The 13,168-nt window shown below is 38.1% G+C and overlaps 2 protein-coding genes across 4 annotated transcripts; one reads left to right on the top strand and one right to left on the bottom strand.

Moving 5' to 3' along the window:
• Nucleotides 1-3,515: 3,515 nt before the first annotated feature.
• Nucleotides 3,516-10,146, top strand: LOC148881082 (sulfite exporter TauE/SafE family protein 3-like). 3 transcript variants are annotated; one of them, XM_088963343.1, is made up of 6 exons: nucleotides 3,516-4,794; nucleotides 5,896-6,050; nucleotides 8,194-8,255; nucleotides 8,352-8,438; nucleotides 8,557-8,607; nucleotides 9,305-10,146. In XM_088963343.1, the coding sequence occupies exons 2-6, from the start codon at nucleotides 6,032-6,034 to the stop codon at nucleotides 9,347-9,349; spliced, it is 264 nt and encodes an 87-aa protein (XP_088819469.1). In that variant the 5' UTR covers nucleotides 3,516-4,794; nucleotides 5,896-6,031; the 3' UTR covers nucleotides 9,350-10,146. The 3 variants fall into 3 exon arrangements, with proteins under 3 accessions (XP_088819469.1, XP_088819470.1, XP_088819471.1); XM_088963344.1 differs by having other exon boundaries at nucleotides 3,596-4,820; XM_088963345.1 differs by lacking the exons at nucleotides 3,516-4,794; nucleotides 5,896-6,050 and adding an exon at nucleotides 6,684-6,764.
• Nucleotides 10,147-11,411: 1,265 nt separating this feature from the next.
• On the bottom strand, nucleotides 11,412-12,817 carry LOC148881081 (DUF538 family protein (Protein of unknown function, DUF538)). Its single transcript, XM_088968194.1, is given in 3 exon segments — nucleotides 11,412-11,708; nucleotides 11,711-11,927; nucleotides 11,930-12,817. Coding segments are annotated over 3 exon segments (507 nt in total). The 5' UTR covers nucleotides 12,026-12,817; the 3' UTR covers nucleotides 11,412-11,514.
• Between the last annotated feature and the right edge of the window lie 351 nt (nucleotides 12,818-13,168).

The raw sequence follows: 13,168 nt of genomic DNA, 5'->3' as shown, positions 1-13,168 counted from the left end.
CTGCTGAAGAAGGATCACACTTTTCGAGCTAAACAACCATGCACCAACAAATGATTGATGTCTTCTTTTAAAGGGTCACGACAACACACACATCTGGAAACCAAAGGAACTCCCAACTCCTTAATATCAGCATCCACTTCGACCTTCCCAACCATAAGTTTCCAGACAAAGAAACTTATTTTGGTTGGCGTAGAGCATTCCAAACCACCTTGGACTAGTTCATAGAAGGATGAGCAGTCTTATAAAATGACCAAGCTGATTTCACAGAAAAATCTCCCTTCGCCTTAGCTAGCCAAACTATTTTGTCGTGGTAGTTAGAGAGCCTCATACAAGATCCCTGAATGCTATTTAAAACATTCTCTTCTAGAAAACCACAAACCTGATCTAGGCGCCAAACTCCTTCTTCATCCAGGACATTACAAACCCTCAACTGTAAATTTAGCCCCTTCATGTTGAAGGGTTTTATTAATTAAGGGGCCATCTGTATCCCACTTATCCAACCAAAAGCTGATTTCTCCCCTCCCCACCATCCACATCGAAAAATGAACTAATTCACCTCTTATTTCCATGTTAACATTCCAAGTATGTGAAGTGTAGCAAGGAGGGATGGCTGTATAAAAGTGACAATGTTTTAATACCTTAGCTCGAAAGGAATCAGCCCATAAAGAATTGTGAAAGAGCACCCACCACAGAAATTTCATCTAAAGAGCTTTATGCACATTATATAAACTCTTAATTTGGAGGCCTCTTTCAGAGAGAGGTCTCACGGTTTTTTTCTAAGCAACCCAATGGTGCTGATTGGCTAAATCAGAATTAGTCCATAAGAAGCCTTTCATCAATTGTTCTAGACGCCTAATAACACTTTTTAGTGTTGCCACTGCCGACATCAAATATATAGGGATACTGTTTAGGACATGTTTGATTAAAACAACCTTATCTTCTGCTGAAATCAATTTCCCTTTCCAACTAGAGATTTTGGCCACCACTTTCTACACTACACCATCAAAGACTTCTGCTTTCACTCGACCCTTACCAATTGGAATACCAAGATAAATAAAAGGATGTTTCTTATGCAGATAATCTGTCGCTAAGGTGATAATATGGATTCTGCTATGAAATGCTTTTGCTGAAGTGGAGAAACAACTCTTTGTCTTATTCACCAGTTGACCCGAACACTTCTCATGTCTTCGGATGACTTCCATGACTTTCGCTAGCACTTGCTTGAATCCCCTACTGAAAATAATGGTGTCATCGGCATAAAGACTGAGTGATAACCGGATAGCCCCTGTGAGTAACATAAACACCTACAGGATGATCCTCACCCAACTTAGATAAATTTCTGCTTAGCACTTCCTCTGTAATGATAAACAGGTAAAGCGACAGAGGGTCCCCTTGACGCAACCCTCTTGTGGACTGAAAGTATCCTACAACTCCTCCATTCCACAGAATTGAAAACCAACAATTATCAACCATTTTTTTAACTAGCTCAATCCAAGCCTCACTGAAACTGAACCTTCTCAAAACAACAAAGAGAAAGGCCTAGTTCAGCCGATCATAGGCTTTGGCCATATTTAGCTTCAACACAACATTCCTCTCCACCGCCTTTCTTTCAATATCATTAATCATTTCCTATGCCAATGCCACATTATCCATGATATTTTTTCCCTGTATGAAAGCATCATGTTCTTGTGAAATCAGCTTAGGTAAAATATTTGCTAACCTCTTAGTAACAACTTTTGTAATAATTTTGTAGCAAAAATTACATAGGCTTATGGGGCGAAAGTTTGTAAAACTTTCAAGAACTTTACATTTAGGAATGAGAGTAATAAAAGAGGAAGTGTAACTCACCGGGAGTTGGCCACCATTAAAAAAGTATTGGATAGCCCCTATCAAGTCAGCCCCAACAATGTCCCAACACGAGACAAAGAAATGTCCCGTAAAGCCATCCGGACCTGGAGCACTATCTCTATCCATGGCGTGGACCACCTCATGGATTTTAGTCTCTAAAGGAACAGTCAATAAGATATCATTATCTTCCTGATTAACCACACATGGAATAACCTCTAGCAAATCATCATTGCAATCCACCCCTTCCCCTGACATAACACTGCAAAAGTAGTTCACTGCATTCTGTTTCATTTCCTCTAGGTTTGTGATCTAGTCTCCTGTCAGGTTTTTGATTTTGCAAATTCTGCTTCTCATTCTATTTAGTTTTACAGATAGATGGAAAAATGTGGAGTTTCTACCATCATCTTTCAACCACTTGAATCTAAATTTGTCTCCAGAAAATTTCCTCCAATTTGTGTATCTCATGAAGCTTCTTCCGCTCCTCCCTGAGCTCAGTGAGACTAGCAGTTGTATTCACCTGTAAATGGTTCATTTCTACACCTTGAACTCTATCTTCTACCTCTTTCACTGCCCAATAAATATTCCCAAAAATCTCCCAGTTCCATTGTTTGAGTTTACTCCTTAATTTATGTAATTTGAGAAATAAACTCATGAACGAAGTAGCATGCACATCTTCATTCCAGCAATCCCTAACTACATTATGAAAGGTATGGTGAGATAGCCACATTTGCTGAAATCTGAACGGCTTAGGACCCGTCTGCCTTTCCTCCTCATCAAAGAAAACCAAGGGACAGTGATCTGAACAAGTACAATTAAGATGGCTTACCGGTTTCAAGGGAAAAGATTGAGCCTAGTTAGAGTTTACCAAAACCCAATCAAGTCGAGCCCAAACACAATCCAAACCTTTCCTATTATTGTACTAGGTGAATCTGCTTCCAGAGTAACCCAAGTCCACCAAACCCATTGTATTAATCATATCTACAAAATCCTCCATTGTAGAGACATTAGGACTTCTCCCTCCAACCTTTTTCTCTCTACACGAGACCACATTGAAATCACCAGCTATCAGCCAAGGTTCCGAGATCCAAGAAGCTAAATTCTGAATTCTGTCCCAGAGAAATGTTCTTTCCAACTGGTCACATTTGGCATAAACCACAGAAAGAATAAAAACCTCATTGGCAGAAGTAGTCATTCTCACAGTTAAAATCTGATCGTAGTCCTCTATCAATTATACAGAGAAAAAACTATTCCAAAACAAAACAATTTTGCTACTAATATTAATAAGTAAACCAGTCATGTTAAGTCTCCTAGTAATCAATGAGAGTATCATCCCTAGTCATGGGTTCAACCACAACCACCACACCTAATTTATGCAACTTGTAGAGTTTTTTCAAGTGAGTAATAGAGGGATCATTTGCAATCCCTCGGATATTCCAGAAAAGACCATTCATTGAGAACAACTAGAAGTAGGCTTACCTTGGCATGTCTACGATTTAGTTACTGACTTGTTCTCACTCTGCACGTATTTCTTCCGAGGCCTTTTCTTGCGAACCACCTGTGTCTAGTTCGCCTCCACATCTAAACCATCTTCGTTCTCAGAAAGCGCACAAGAGGAACCTTCCATTCTTTCATTAATTTTGTTGAGCAACTCAGCATTAGATTTGTTGGCCTTGCTGTGTCCCTAGTGACTAAATCTTTCATCCAATTCCAATTTGGAATTTCTCAGATCCTCCAAAGTCCATAGCCTATCTGGCTTTCTAGAAGAGAGTGGATTGGCGATCTCTAGCAGATATGGCCAAACAGGCTTCACACCAATATCATCTTTGGATGCAAAGGATTTTCGCACCCCATTAGCAAGGATCTCCACCGTCTTAGTAACTGTAGGTCATGGAACCTATACCTCCTCCGTATTTGGGGTTTTTGTCAATTCTATCTCTGTGGTAACTACAGGTGCTCTTCGCACTTCTTGATAGATCTGCTTCACAGTCTGTTTTCTTCTGGGAGCTGGTGCTTGTTCCGCTGGCTTTGAAACTGAAGTAGCATTAGTCTTGGCGACTTCTCCATGCTTTTGATGATCTTTTGATTTTTGGTTTGCAATCCCCTTCACCATGGCCATGTTTAAAGCAGAAAGTGAATACTTGAGTAGGTTCTCATAAATTATTCTCTGCCAAAATCCCGAGCCCAACCCAAAGACGACTAGGGTTTTCCTTCAATAGATCCACCTTCAAAACTCGCCCTGCTACTTGCGCAATCGAGCATAAGTACCTGTCATTGTACAGATTGATCGGTAGCTTTGGCAAGGATATCTAAAATGGCACAAAGGTTCCCACCCTAACTCCAAAGCTGGACAAAAACCACCGCTCGCAAGCCAAACCCTAGGGTATTCAAGGTAGTGACAACAAGACTTGAAGCCTGAACGTACCTACCAGAAATTTGTACAAGGAAGGATGATGAGAAGAACATTTTCCAACCAAGTAAAACTGAAGAGGGGAGAGAGATTTCTCGATATCTTCCTCTCAGAACAGAACAGCAGGTTCTCCCCACTTGATGCAAGGGACCTTTAATGGAATATCTACCGCCGATGGGTCAAGAATCGTAGGAAAAGGATTCGCAGAGGAAGCAACCACCGAAACAAAGGATGGAGCACCTCGAGAATGCTCAGGCGGCTCCCCCATTTCGTTCGTCCTATGGATCCAACTTCTGAGTTGCTGTCAAATGCTACTCACTATGAGGCATCCTGTGTAATCTAATCTCTTAACTTGAGTATTGTGACAAAGTGTGGTTTAGAAACAACAATCAGGTCTCATATCTTGTGCATTGATATACCAAATACCCTGGTCATGTCCAAATCTTTGGTATTGATACTAGGGGAAGTTCCCAATCAAAGGAGTGGAGACGTTGAGCTATATCAAATTCAATGCTTGCTGCGCCAAATGTAATAGCAGGGTAGCCTCTTCTCCCTGCTCCAAATGGTATTAATTGGAAATCCTGGCCCTTGAAATTGCTGTGTGTGCTGTTCAATGCCATAAATACTTGCCATACGATAATATTTTTCGTACCGAGTGTTATTTCTACTGTGCCTTTCTTTGTCATATTAGTTTGTCTCTGTTCATAAAGCAGTGGATACAACTTATTCTACAACTTGGAGACTCATATTTTAATGTCTTGATTATTTTAGTCATCTTTATTTAGTTGAAATTTTGATTATTTAATAGTGTTTGGTATTAAGTGCTACTCATCTCAGTGAGTGATGAAATTTTCCATTATTTTGCAAATTTTGTGTTGAGGATGATCCACATTGAGGTCAGAACAGGAGAATATGATCACAATGTCCTGATTATGCAATTTTATGATACCTCAGATCAGATGTGGTTTTATGTCTAGAGATAGCAGCTCAAATTCGGGAATGAGTTGACTTACTCCTTTAAAAAATGGGGTCAAAGAATTTTTCAACTTCGAGAAGAAATAACCTTGGACAGAGGGGAGTTACACTATTACAGAATTATTCATTTGAAGGACTGTGAAGATGCTAAACAGTGTCAGAATCATTCATTTATATTGTTTTTCATCATACACAAGGTGGTTAAGTTCTTCCCCTTGAAGTTAAAACTGCAGTGCAATATGAAAGAATATTTTTTAAGAGGGCTATTGGCTGCATTTAACTGCAATTGCAGATAATCATTCATCAGTTATTAAATGTATTATGCGTGGAAGGAAATGGTATATTCTCTGTGTTAGGCAATATAAAGGACTGGTTAATAATGATTTTGGCATTTAGGTGGCAGTTATAAATACCAAGATATTTTAGAACACAATGCTGCCAATTAGGAAGTAGACATTGAGCTACTGAAGACATCAGTGAGAAATAAACATTTTGAAACGAGTGCAAAACACACCTTCCCAATTTTCTTTCCTTAGTATTCCATAATGCATAAAATTTCCATATGTGAAAAATGTAGTTGTTGATATTGTTATTATTTACCAAAGTAGAGCTTTCCAGTGTGGAAAACCAGAACAACCAAGATACTCAACTTTACTTGCATGCAGGATGTCTGCATGCCAGCAATGGATGGCCTCCAAGCTACAAGGTTGATTCGATCTTTTGAAGAGACTGGAAATTGGGATGCTGCTTTAGATGTTGGAATTGAGCTTCCTTCTTCATATTCATCATCAAATGGTCTAGATGCACTGTCATCCACAAGGTGGGTACCCATCATTGCGGTAAGAGATGCAGTTTATGCCTATAAATGTCTGTTCACTTTGTTGCAACTTCGTAATATATGGAAAATGACAACAAAGGTTTTTAACTCCCTTGCATTAAATACTGTTTTTCCGGTCTTGCTATCTTTTCCTTTTCTCATATGTTTCATTAGCTAGACTCTTTTGTATGCTACCAGCATTAGTTTGGGAGCAGGTTATTGGAAGAAGCTATTTTTTCTACATCCATCATAATAAAACAGGGCAACCTAAGCCCACAACATCGCATTTAACACCAAGGTCCCATAGGAGGCATAAGGATTCAGTATGATATAACATTTCTCTAAAGCTTTTCTTTTTCATTTTTTAACCATTTAAAAGAATATAATTAACTAGATAGTTAAGACCATCTACTCAGATCATTCTTTAACAGTTACCAGATGGTAACCCAAATCCTGGATCTGAATTCCTTGAATGTACCAAGAAAAATTGACATTTGACAATGAGAATGATTGTTTCTTGTTGCCCTCTTCCAATGCAAGTGTCATCTAATTTAAAGTATTAATTTCCCATAGGGAAAAGTTGAACTTGATATGCATTGGTTTGGACAGTAAGCAGTGTTATCAATGTGATACGTGATGACTAGCTGTTCTGGCGGCACGAAGTGGATATCCAACCTCTATACATTTAAGGGTAGAAGAATATGCAATCATCATGGGGTACTACTGAGACTTGAAGCTCTATCTTTTGTTTGCATAGTTGTCATTGTCATTTGAGTGACACAGTAGGACAGACAGGTAGCACAACTTTGTTACTGCTATAATAGAAGGTAGTTTTGTATTTATACCAATAAAAAGACGGTGCGTAAATTAACAAATTCTCATTTAAATCATATGGGGCCTGCTGTGCAAATCCTGTTCCTACATTCACTCATTTCATCTTTCATATAGTGAATCCCTAGATCTTTTCTGAATACCTCAACCAATTTCTTCTTTGCATTGGATTGCTCCTTCCTACTGCTGCAATGAGTTCTCTCTTATGCGCATGCCAAATCATCTGAGTTTATTTACCCCTATTTTATGACCTGTTTGTTCTAATCCTAGATGATAATTGATAAGATAGTTTATATCAATGTAAATTATGGGCCACAATACAATCAGGTTTACTGGGTGCTTGAGCATTCACATCATGGAGTAAATGATATTGCATTATTGGAATAGGTGAATGGTGATTTCCATATTTTCCTAATTCACTGGTGCTGCCTTGTATCCATTAGATTAAGAGCATGGGATTTGATGCAGGAGCACCTCTAAGGGTGACTAATTATAATCAAGGTAGAATCACAAGGAAAAGAAAGAGGAGTACTTAAACTTCTAGGTCCCTTGACTATTAAGCAAATATAGATAGGTTTGTTAGCTACTGAATTACCATTAGTAAGGGTGAGGAAAAGGGGGTGTTAACTATGTATAAATATCTGTGGAAGGGGGTTTGTATACATGACTTATTTGAGTGGATTTCAGTTTCTGTGAAAACGTCTTTCCATCTCTCCCTTATGCCTCTCATTTCTATTTGTGTTTTACTCCTCTTTCCACTTTAGTGTTCTTTTCACCTACATTTGGTGGGGAACTCAGGCTGCATCAGGCTTAGCTCATGAAGTATTTGAGAGTCGAATGCATGCATCCATGCTAATTGTAAAGGAGCATTCAAGTTGTTCCAAATGTTCAAATATAGCAAGACTAGATCAACATAGGCCTACAAATAGAAAAACAAAACATTGTGAAACAAGCACTTCTTGCTTCTTACAAGAATTAGGTCTCCTGAAAATACCAGATAATGAATAAAACAGCAAAACTTCATCCTTAGTTGGGGGGATTGATCAAATACACGCACAGATCAGTTCTAAACCAGACCAAATGGGGTCTGTAATCGGGGCCATCAAGTCTTGCCTGATAAGATCCGATTTTTGTTCAGCACAACCAAAACCAATCCTGACCCATTTATAATTGGGACACATAATGCTGACCTATACCATATATAACGGGTTCATATTGGTTTTGATCTGCAACACATTGACAACCCTAATGAGTTTCAAGGATAAGGATAAACATCTTAGATCAGTAACTTACTAACTTATGTTTTGAACTTCAGATGGTCCTGGGCTGGATTACAAACCACTACCCGGTGGTCCATCTTCATCGCTGGATGACCAGGTAATTCTGCTAAGTGTACGTATATGAAAGTTATTTGCAGATTTGATCATGAAAACTCTCAAGTTAGACTTTATTATTGTTGTCATCAATGTCCAGGTTCCCGTGATGGACAACATTTACTGGAAAGAACTTACTCTGCTTGTCTCTGTATGGGTGGCCATTCTTACTGTGCAGATAGTTAAGGTTAGTTGCTTTGCTCATGGATGTGATGTACTAAGAAATCCACTGAGTCTTGAATGCATTGCACTGCTGTCTAGTGACATGGACATAACATTTATCCTCTGGCTGAATGTCTGTGTAGACTTGTGCGAAAATTTGCTCTTTTGAGTACTGGCTTCTAAACTTAATGCAGGTGAGGCCTCTGAGCTGAAAATGATCATTCACAAACATAAAATGGAACCAAAAAATTAGCAAGTAGCAGATCTTATACCAGAAGTAATGTTTTCACTTGGCTTAACCAATGGAACACTTCTATTAAAGCACTTTTATAAAAATACATTTACGGAAGCACTTTTAGAAAAGCACTTTTATGAAGGTACTTTTATCAAAACATTTTTACAAAAGTGCTTTTTCAATGCCAAAAAGGTATATTTTTTTTTGTAATTTTCAGATTTTCTTCATTTTAATATATCTTTGTAATTTTTTATATGTTCTGTTTTTTATATAATTTCTGATATTTCATTTGGTTTGGATTGGATCCAATCCGATCCATTTACATTTTAATGGATTGAATTGGATTTGGTTTGTATTAGATTTGGGCTGGATTGGGTCCAGCCCATTTGTAAGTGGACTCATATTGGACTGGATTGGGTTGGACCAAATCGAGTCCAATTGACACCTCTACACACAACCTAGGCTAGATGGTTGTGTTTGTTCAGTCAGAATCATTCCAATAGTCGGTTAACCAATGGAATAAAAAAATTATCAAGTTCCACGATGATGTTTTTCTTGTTCCATAGAATAGCTTAACCAATTGATTATGTAGTCCATTCATATTTTCGTTTTTCTTTTATTTTGTTAGCTAAACCCTGGCATTTTAATTTGTACAGTACATGACAGATGGAGTACTGTGTGAGACCCTGAAAGATGGTTGAGTTCCCACTGGATCCATCACTTGCTAAGATGCTCCTCATGGGGGAACAATTAGGATGTGTGAATGAGGTGCTGGCAATTGTTTCGATTTTGTCAGTGCCATCAGTGTTCTTCCAGCCTAAAGATAGGGCAGAGGAGAGTGATGCAGCAAGGGAGAAGTTCTTTGTCCCAATATCAGATCACCTGACATTACTCAATGTGTACCAACTGTGGAAAGCAAACCAGTATTGGGGAGACTGGTGTAATGAGCATTTCTTGCATTCCAAAGGGTTGAGGAAGGCAAGGGAGGTCAGGTCTCAATTGTTGGACATACTCAAAACCTTAAAATTCCACTTACCACATGTGGGCCTGACTGGGATGTTGTGAGGAAAGTCATTTGTTCGGCATATTTCAACAATGCAGCAAGGTTGAAGGGTGTGGGGGAATATGTTAATTGTAGGAACGGGATGCCATGCCATGTTTTTCTCAATGGTTGGCTGACTTAGTCAGAGACATCGGTGCTGGAACACTGGAAGCAGCAAAAGGAAGAGAAGACAGTAATGGAAAACTTGAGGAAATTACAGGCAGAGGTGGAGAGAGAAACCAAAGCCAAGGAGGAGAGGAGGGTGAGGCAACAACAACGGGTGTCGATGCCAGGATTTTGTCGACCAAAGAAATTTGGCTTGTAAATGTGTATTATGTTGTTATCATATTGTTTTTATTTAATAATTTTTTACATTGAAATGAGATATTTTACTGTATATAGAGATGGAAGTTTAGGCTATACTCATGAGATTAAACCATGTTGGGATTTTGGATATCTTTTTGCAACCTTTGTGGTGCAAGGGGTTGAATGCATCTTTCCCCACTTAATTTTTGCCAAAAAAAATCTGTTTTTTGGTCTTAAATATCAATTTTATTTTTTTATTTAAAAAAATAAAAAAGAGAGAGAATACAAACTTTATAAACAAGGGAGTGTTCTTTACTCTCAACGAGGTATTATTTTTGAAGGTGTAAAAAAAGTATTGAAATTAACCTTCCATGTAAAAAAAACATAGCTCTAAGCCGACGGTTAACTATTTGCCGGCTTAGCCATAAATAAGACTACGTCAAGGTTCAAAATATTGAACTATTCATACATACAGTATTTTGAAAGGGAGTGCAAACACAAAATCTATATTAGGGTCCTGATGTTGTTCTCATCGTGTTCTATCATGAGAATTGGAATATTTTTATAAAAGTATTTAAAAAAAAAATTTATGAAGACACTTTTACGAAAGTGAATTTTCAATGCCAAAAAGATATATATATATATATATATATATATATATTGTAATTTTCAGATTTTTTTCATTTTAATATATTTTTGTAATTTTTTATATGTTCTATTTTTTATATAATTTCTGATATTTCATTCGGTTTGGATTAGATCTAATCTGATCCATTTATATTTTAATGAATTGGATTAGATTTGGTTTGTATTAGATTTGAGCTGGAATAAATTCAGCCCATTTGTAAATGGACTCAGTCCAATTGACACCTCTACACACAACTAAGTTAGATGATTGTATTTTTTTGCTTCATGGGGCTACACAACAGGGGTAGCCCATCCCCTGTATCCCCTGTTGCTTGTCTTTCCAATAGTCGGTTAAATAAAGTTGCTTGTCATCAGAATATTAATGGTGGGTCAAGGAGTCAATCTACAATCAATACAGCGATTGATAAGTTTCATTGGCGTTTATTAAATAAACGTTTTATACCACATCTTCCTTAAAAAGTGGTTGAAAAACGTTTTTTAACATCAAGGTGCCACACAAACGGAATAGCATAAAAATGCGAAGTGTTGGGGTCTTTCTCCCATAAACAGTTTAGTTAAACAATATTTAATTCAAAATTCATGGAGGAAAACACCCAGGCTATGTGGTGCTGAGTTGGTGTTGCGTTTTAGATAAACGGCAATCCAACCAAATACCATCATAATTTCGATGGTGGGTAAAACTGATGAATCAGGACCCCAGTTGTTAACGTGATAGATTCGAATTTGAGGGAAAGAATATTGACCGATGATTATTAGATAAGGCCTACTTGAGAAACATTTGAAACAAAATGTTTATAATAAATTGAAAACACAATAACAACTAGGAGGATGGAAAATGATGTAATCTGTGATAATCCATGACCCACGCACCTATGGAAGATTGTATGAAGAGTAATAAGTATTAGGGTAATTTTCAGGCAATGGCTTCCTGGATCGGAGGTACTTATGCTTCTCTTCTTCAGTCATAAATGCGGTGAATGGAAAGGACTTGCCGATCCCCACAGACGTCTTGAAATATATCTTCTGGCTCGTTGGTTCCTCGATGCTCATCTCCGTGATGGGACCCACAGAAACATCTGTTTGCTCTTGATGCCAGTCATCTTCTTCATCTTGAACTTTTCTATATAACCAGTCACTTCGGTGGCATATTTGACACAGGTGTTGGTTCCCACAAAGAAGTGCTCATAGGGAGCCTTCTGTTTCATCCACACGAAACCCGTCTCTTGGACTCTTCCACACTTTTGGAGATGTTGAAGGGGAAAGCCCAGCTCTTCCAGAAGCTCTCGATGGAATGGCGATAGCAGGCTGAATACACAATTTCGGCACCTGCACGTTTCTCCTCCTTCGATTTGATGATGTCGCTAGCCATCTTCAGATCCATCTCTTTTCTTTATTTCTGAAAGCTTCGGCCTTAATGGGTGAGGGGTTCAAATATAAATAATATTTGAAGGGTGGGAGAGGGAGGAAAAGGAATCGAAGGAGATCGATCGGTTTGGAAGTTTGGTAACTTGGTAGCAGGAAGTTGAACCACAACGGTTCCAATTTTCAAAGTTCCAAGCAAGTTAAGGTGGTGGTTTACCTATTACCTAACGAACGGTCCGGTCGAGGTCGATACATCATACATGGTGGATCCTTAATGTATCTCATCTACGATCCATCTATATCTTATTATAATAAATAAAAAAACAAAAAATGCATCTCATCTATCTATAATCTATTCAACTGATCATGTTAATCAAGGTACGTAGAAAGAAGAAAGAGATCATTGAAATGCATGGCCTTAACAAACAACGCAACCAGATGCTTAATTAAAGAAACATCCGTGATCAGGGAGGTTTACAGTTTAAGCTCTCTCATCTGTTAGGTGGGACTCATCCATTGCTGGATTATGGTTCTCTGATATACTACGGCCTACGGGTGGAAGTGGAAATTTCTTAGTAAGGCTGAAGATCCGGTCTCGTTTTTAGCAAGGCTGAAGATAACCAAAAGTGCACCAATGTCAATGTACGTGGCTTCTTTTCCTGACCATAGATTTTCAGTTTTGATTATTAATTACCAAAGCGTATGACCGAAGAAGGAACATCTCTCTAAACGGAGAAGGGAGAAGGACTAAAGCCTGATTCAGGCATGGCATTGGCAGCACCTTAATTACCAAACTGAACTTGAACCTGAGTACCTGCCTGCTGACCTAAATTTGAGCTTGAGTTGAGGCTTATGATGACAGTATGAACACGTGTATATAAAAGTTACATATAGGAACACCAAATCCCAATGCCAGTTGTTAAAATCTTGGATATTTGGAATTACCTAATATACTATTAGATATTTGGGATGCAAAATACAAACAAATCAAGGGGTGTTTTACAATATTGCATTAATAATATCTAATTGCGTATGTAATTTATTTTATTGGGAGATGGATGGACACAAGTTTGTCAAATCAGTCTCCCCACAATGTTTTACAATACATCCCTGCCATGTATTGGGAACATCTTCTGATGATATATCAGAAATGATGATATTA

Source organism: Nelumbo lutea, chromosome 1 (assembly GCF_056320005.1).
Source record: "Nelumbo lutea isolate HS-2025 chromosome 1, American lotus-T2T, whole genome shotgun sequence".
NCBI lineage: Eukaryota > Viridiplantae > Streptophyta > Magnoliopsida > Proteales > Nelumbonaceae > Nelumbo > Nelumbo lutea.
This window is presented reverse-complemented; position numbering and strand designations above follow the sequence as displayed.

Bases quoted from the DNA above. Each gene is read 5' to 3' on its own strand.
- LOC148881082 (XM_088963343.1), top strand. The intron at 8,439-8,556 runs GTTAGTTGCTTT...ATGTCTGTGTAG, and splicing joins TTACTGTGCAGATAGTTAAG to ACTTGTGCGAAAATTTGCTC. The intron at 8,608-9,304 runs GTGAGGCCTCTG...TAATTTGTACAG, and splicing joins GGCTTCTAAACTTAATGCAG to TACATGACAGATGGAGTACT.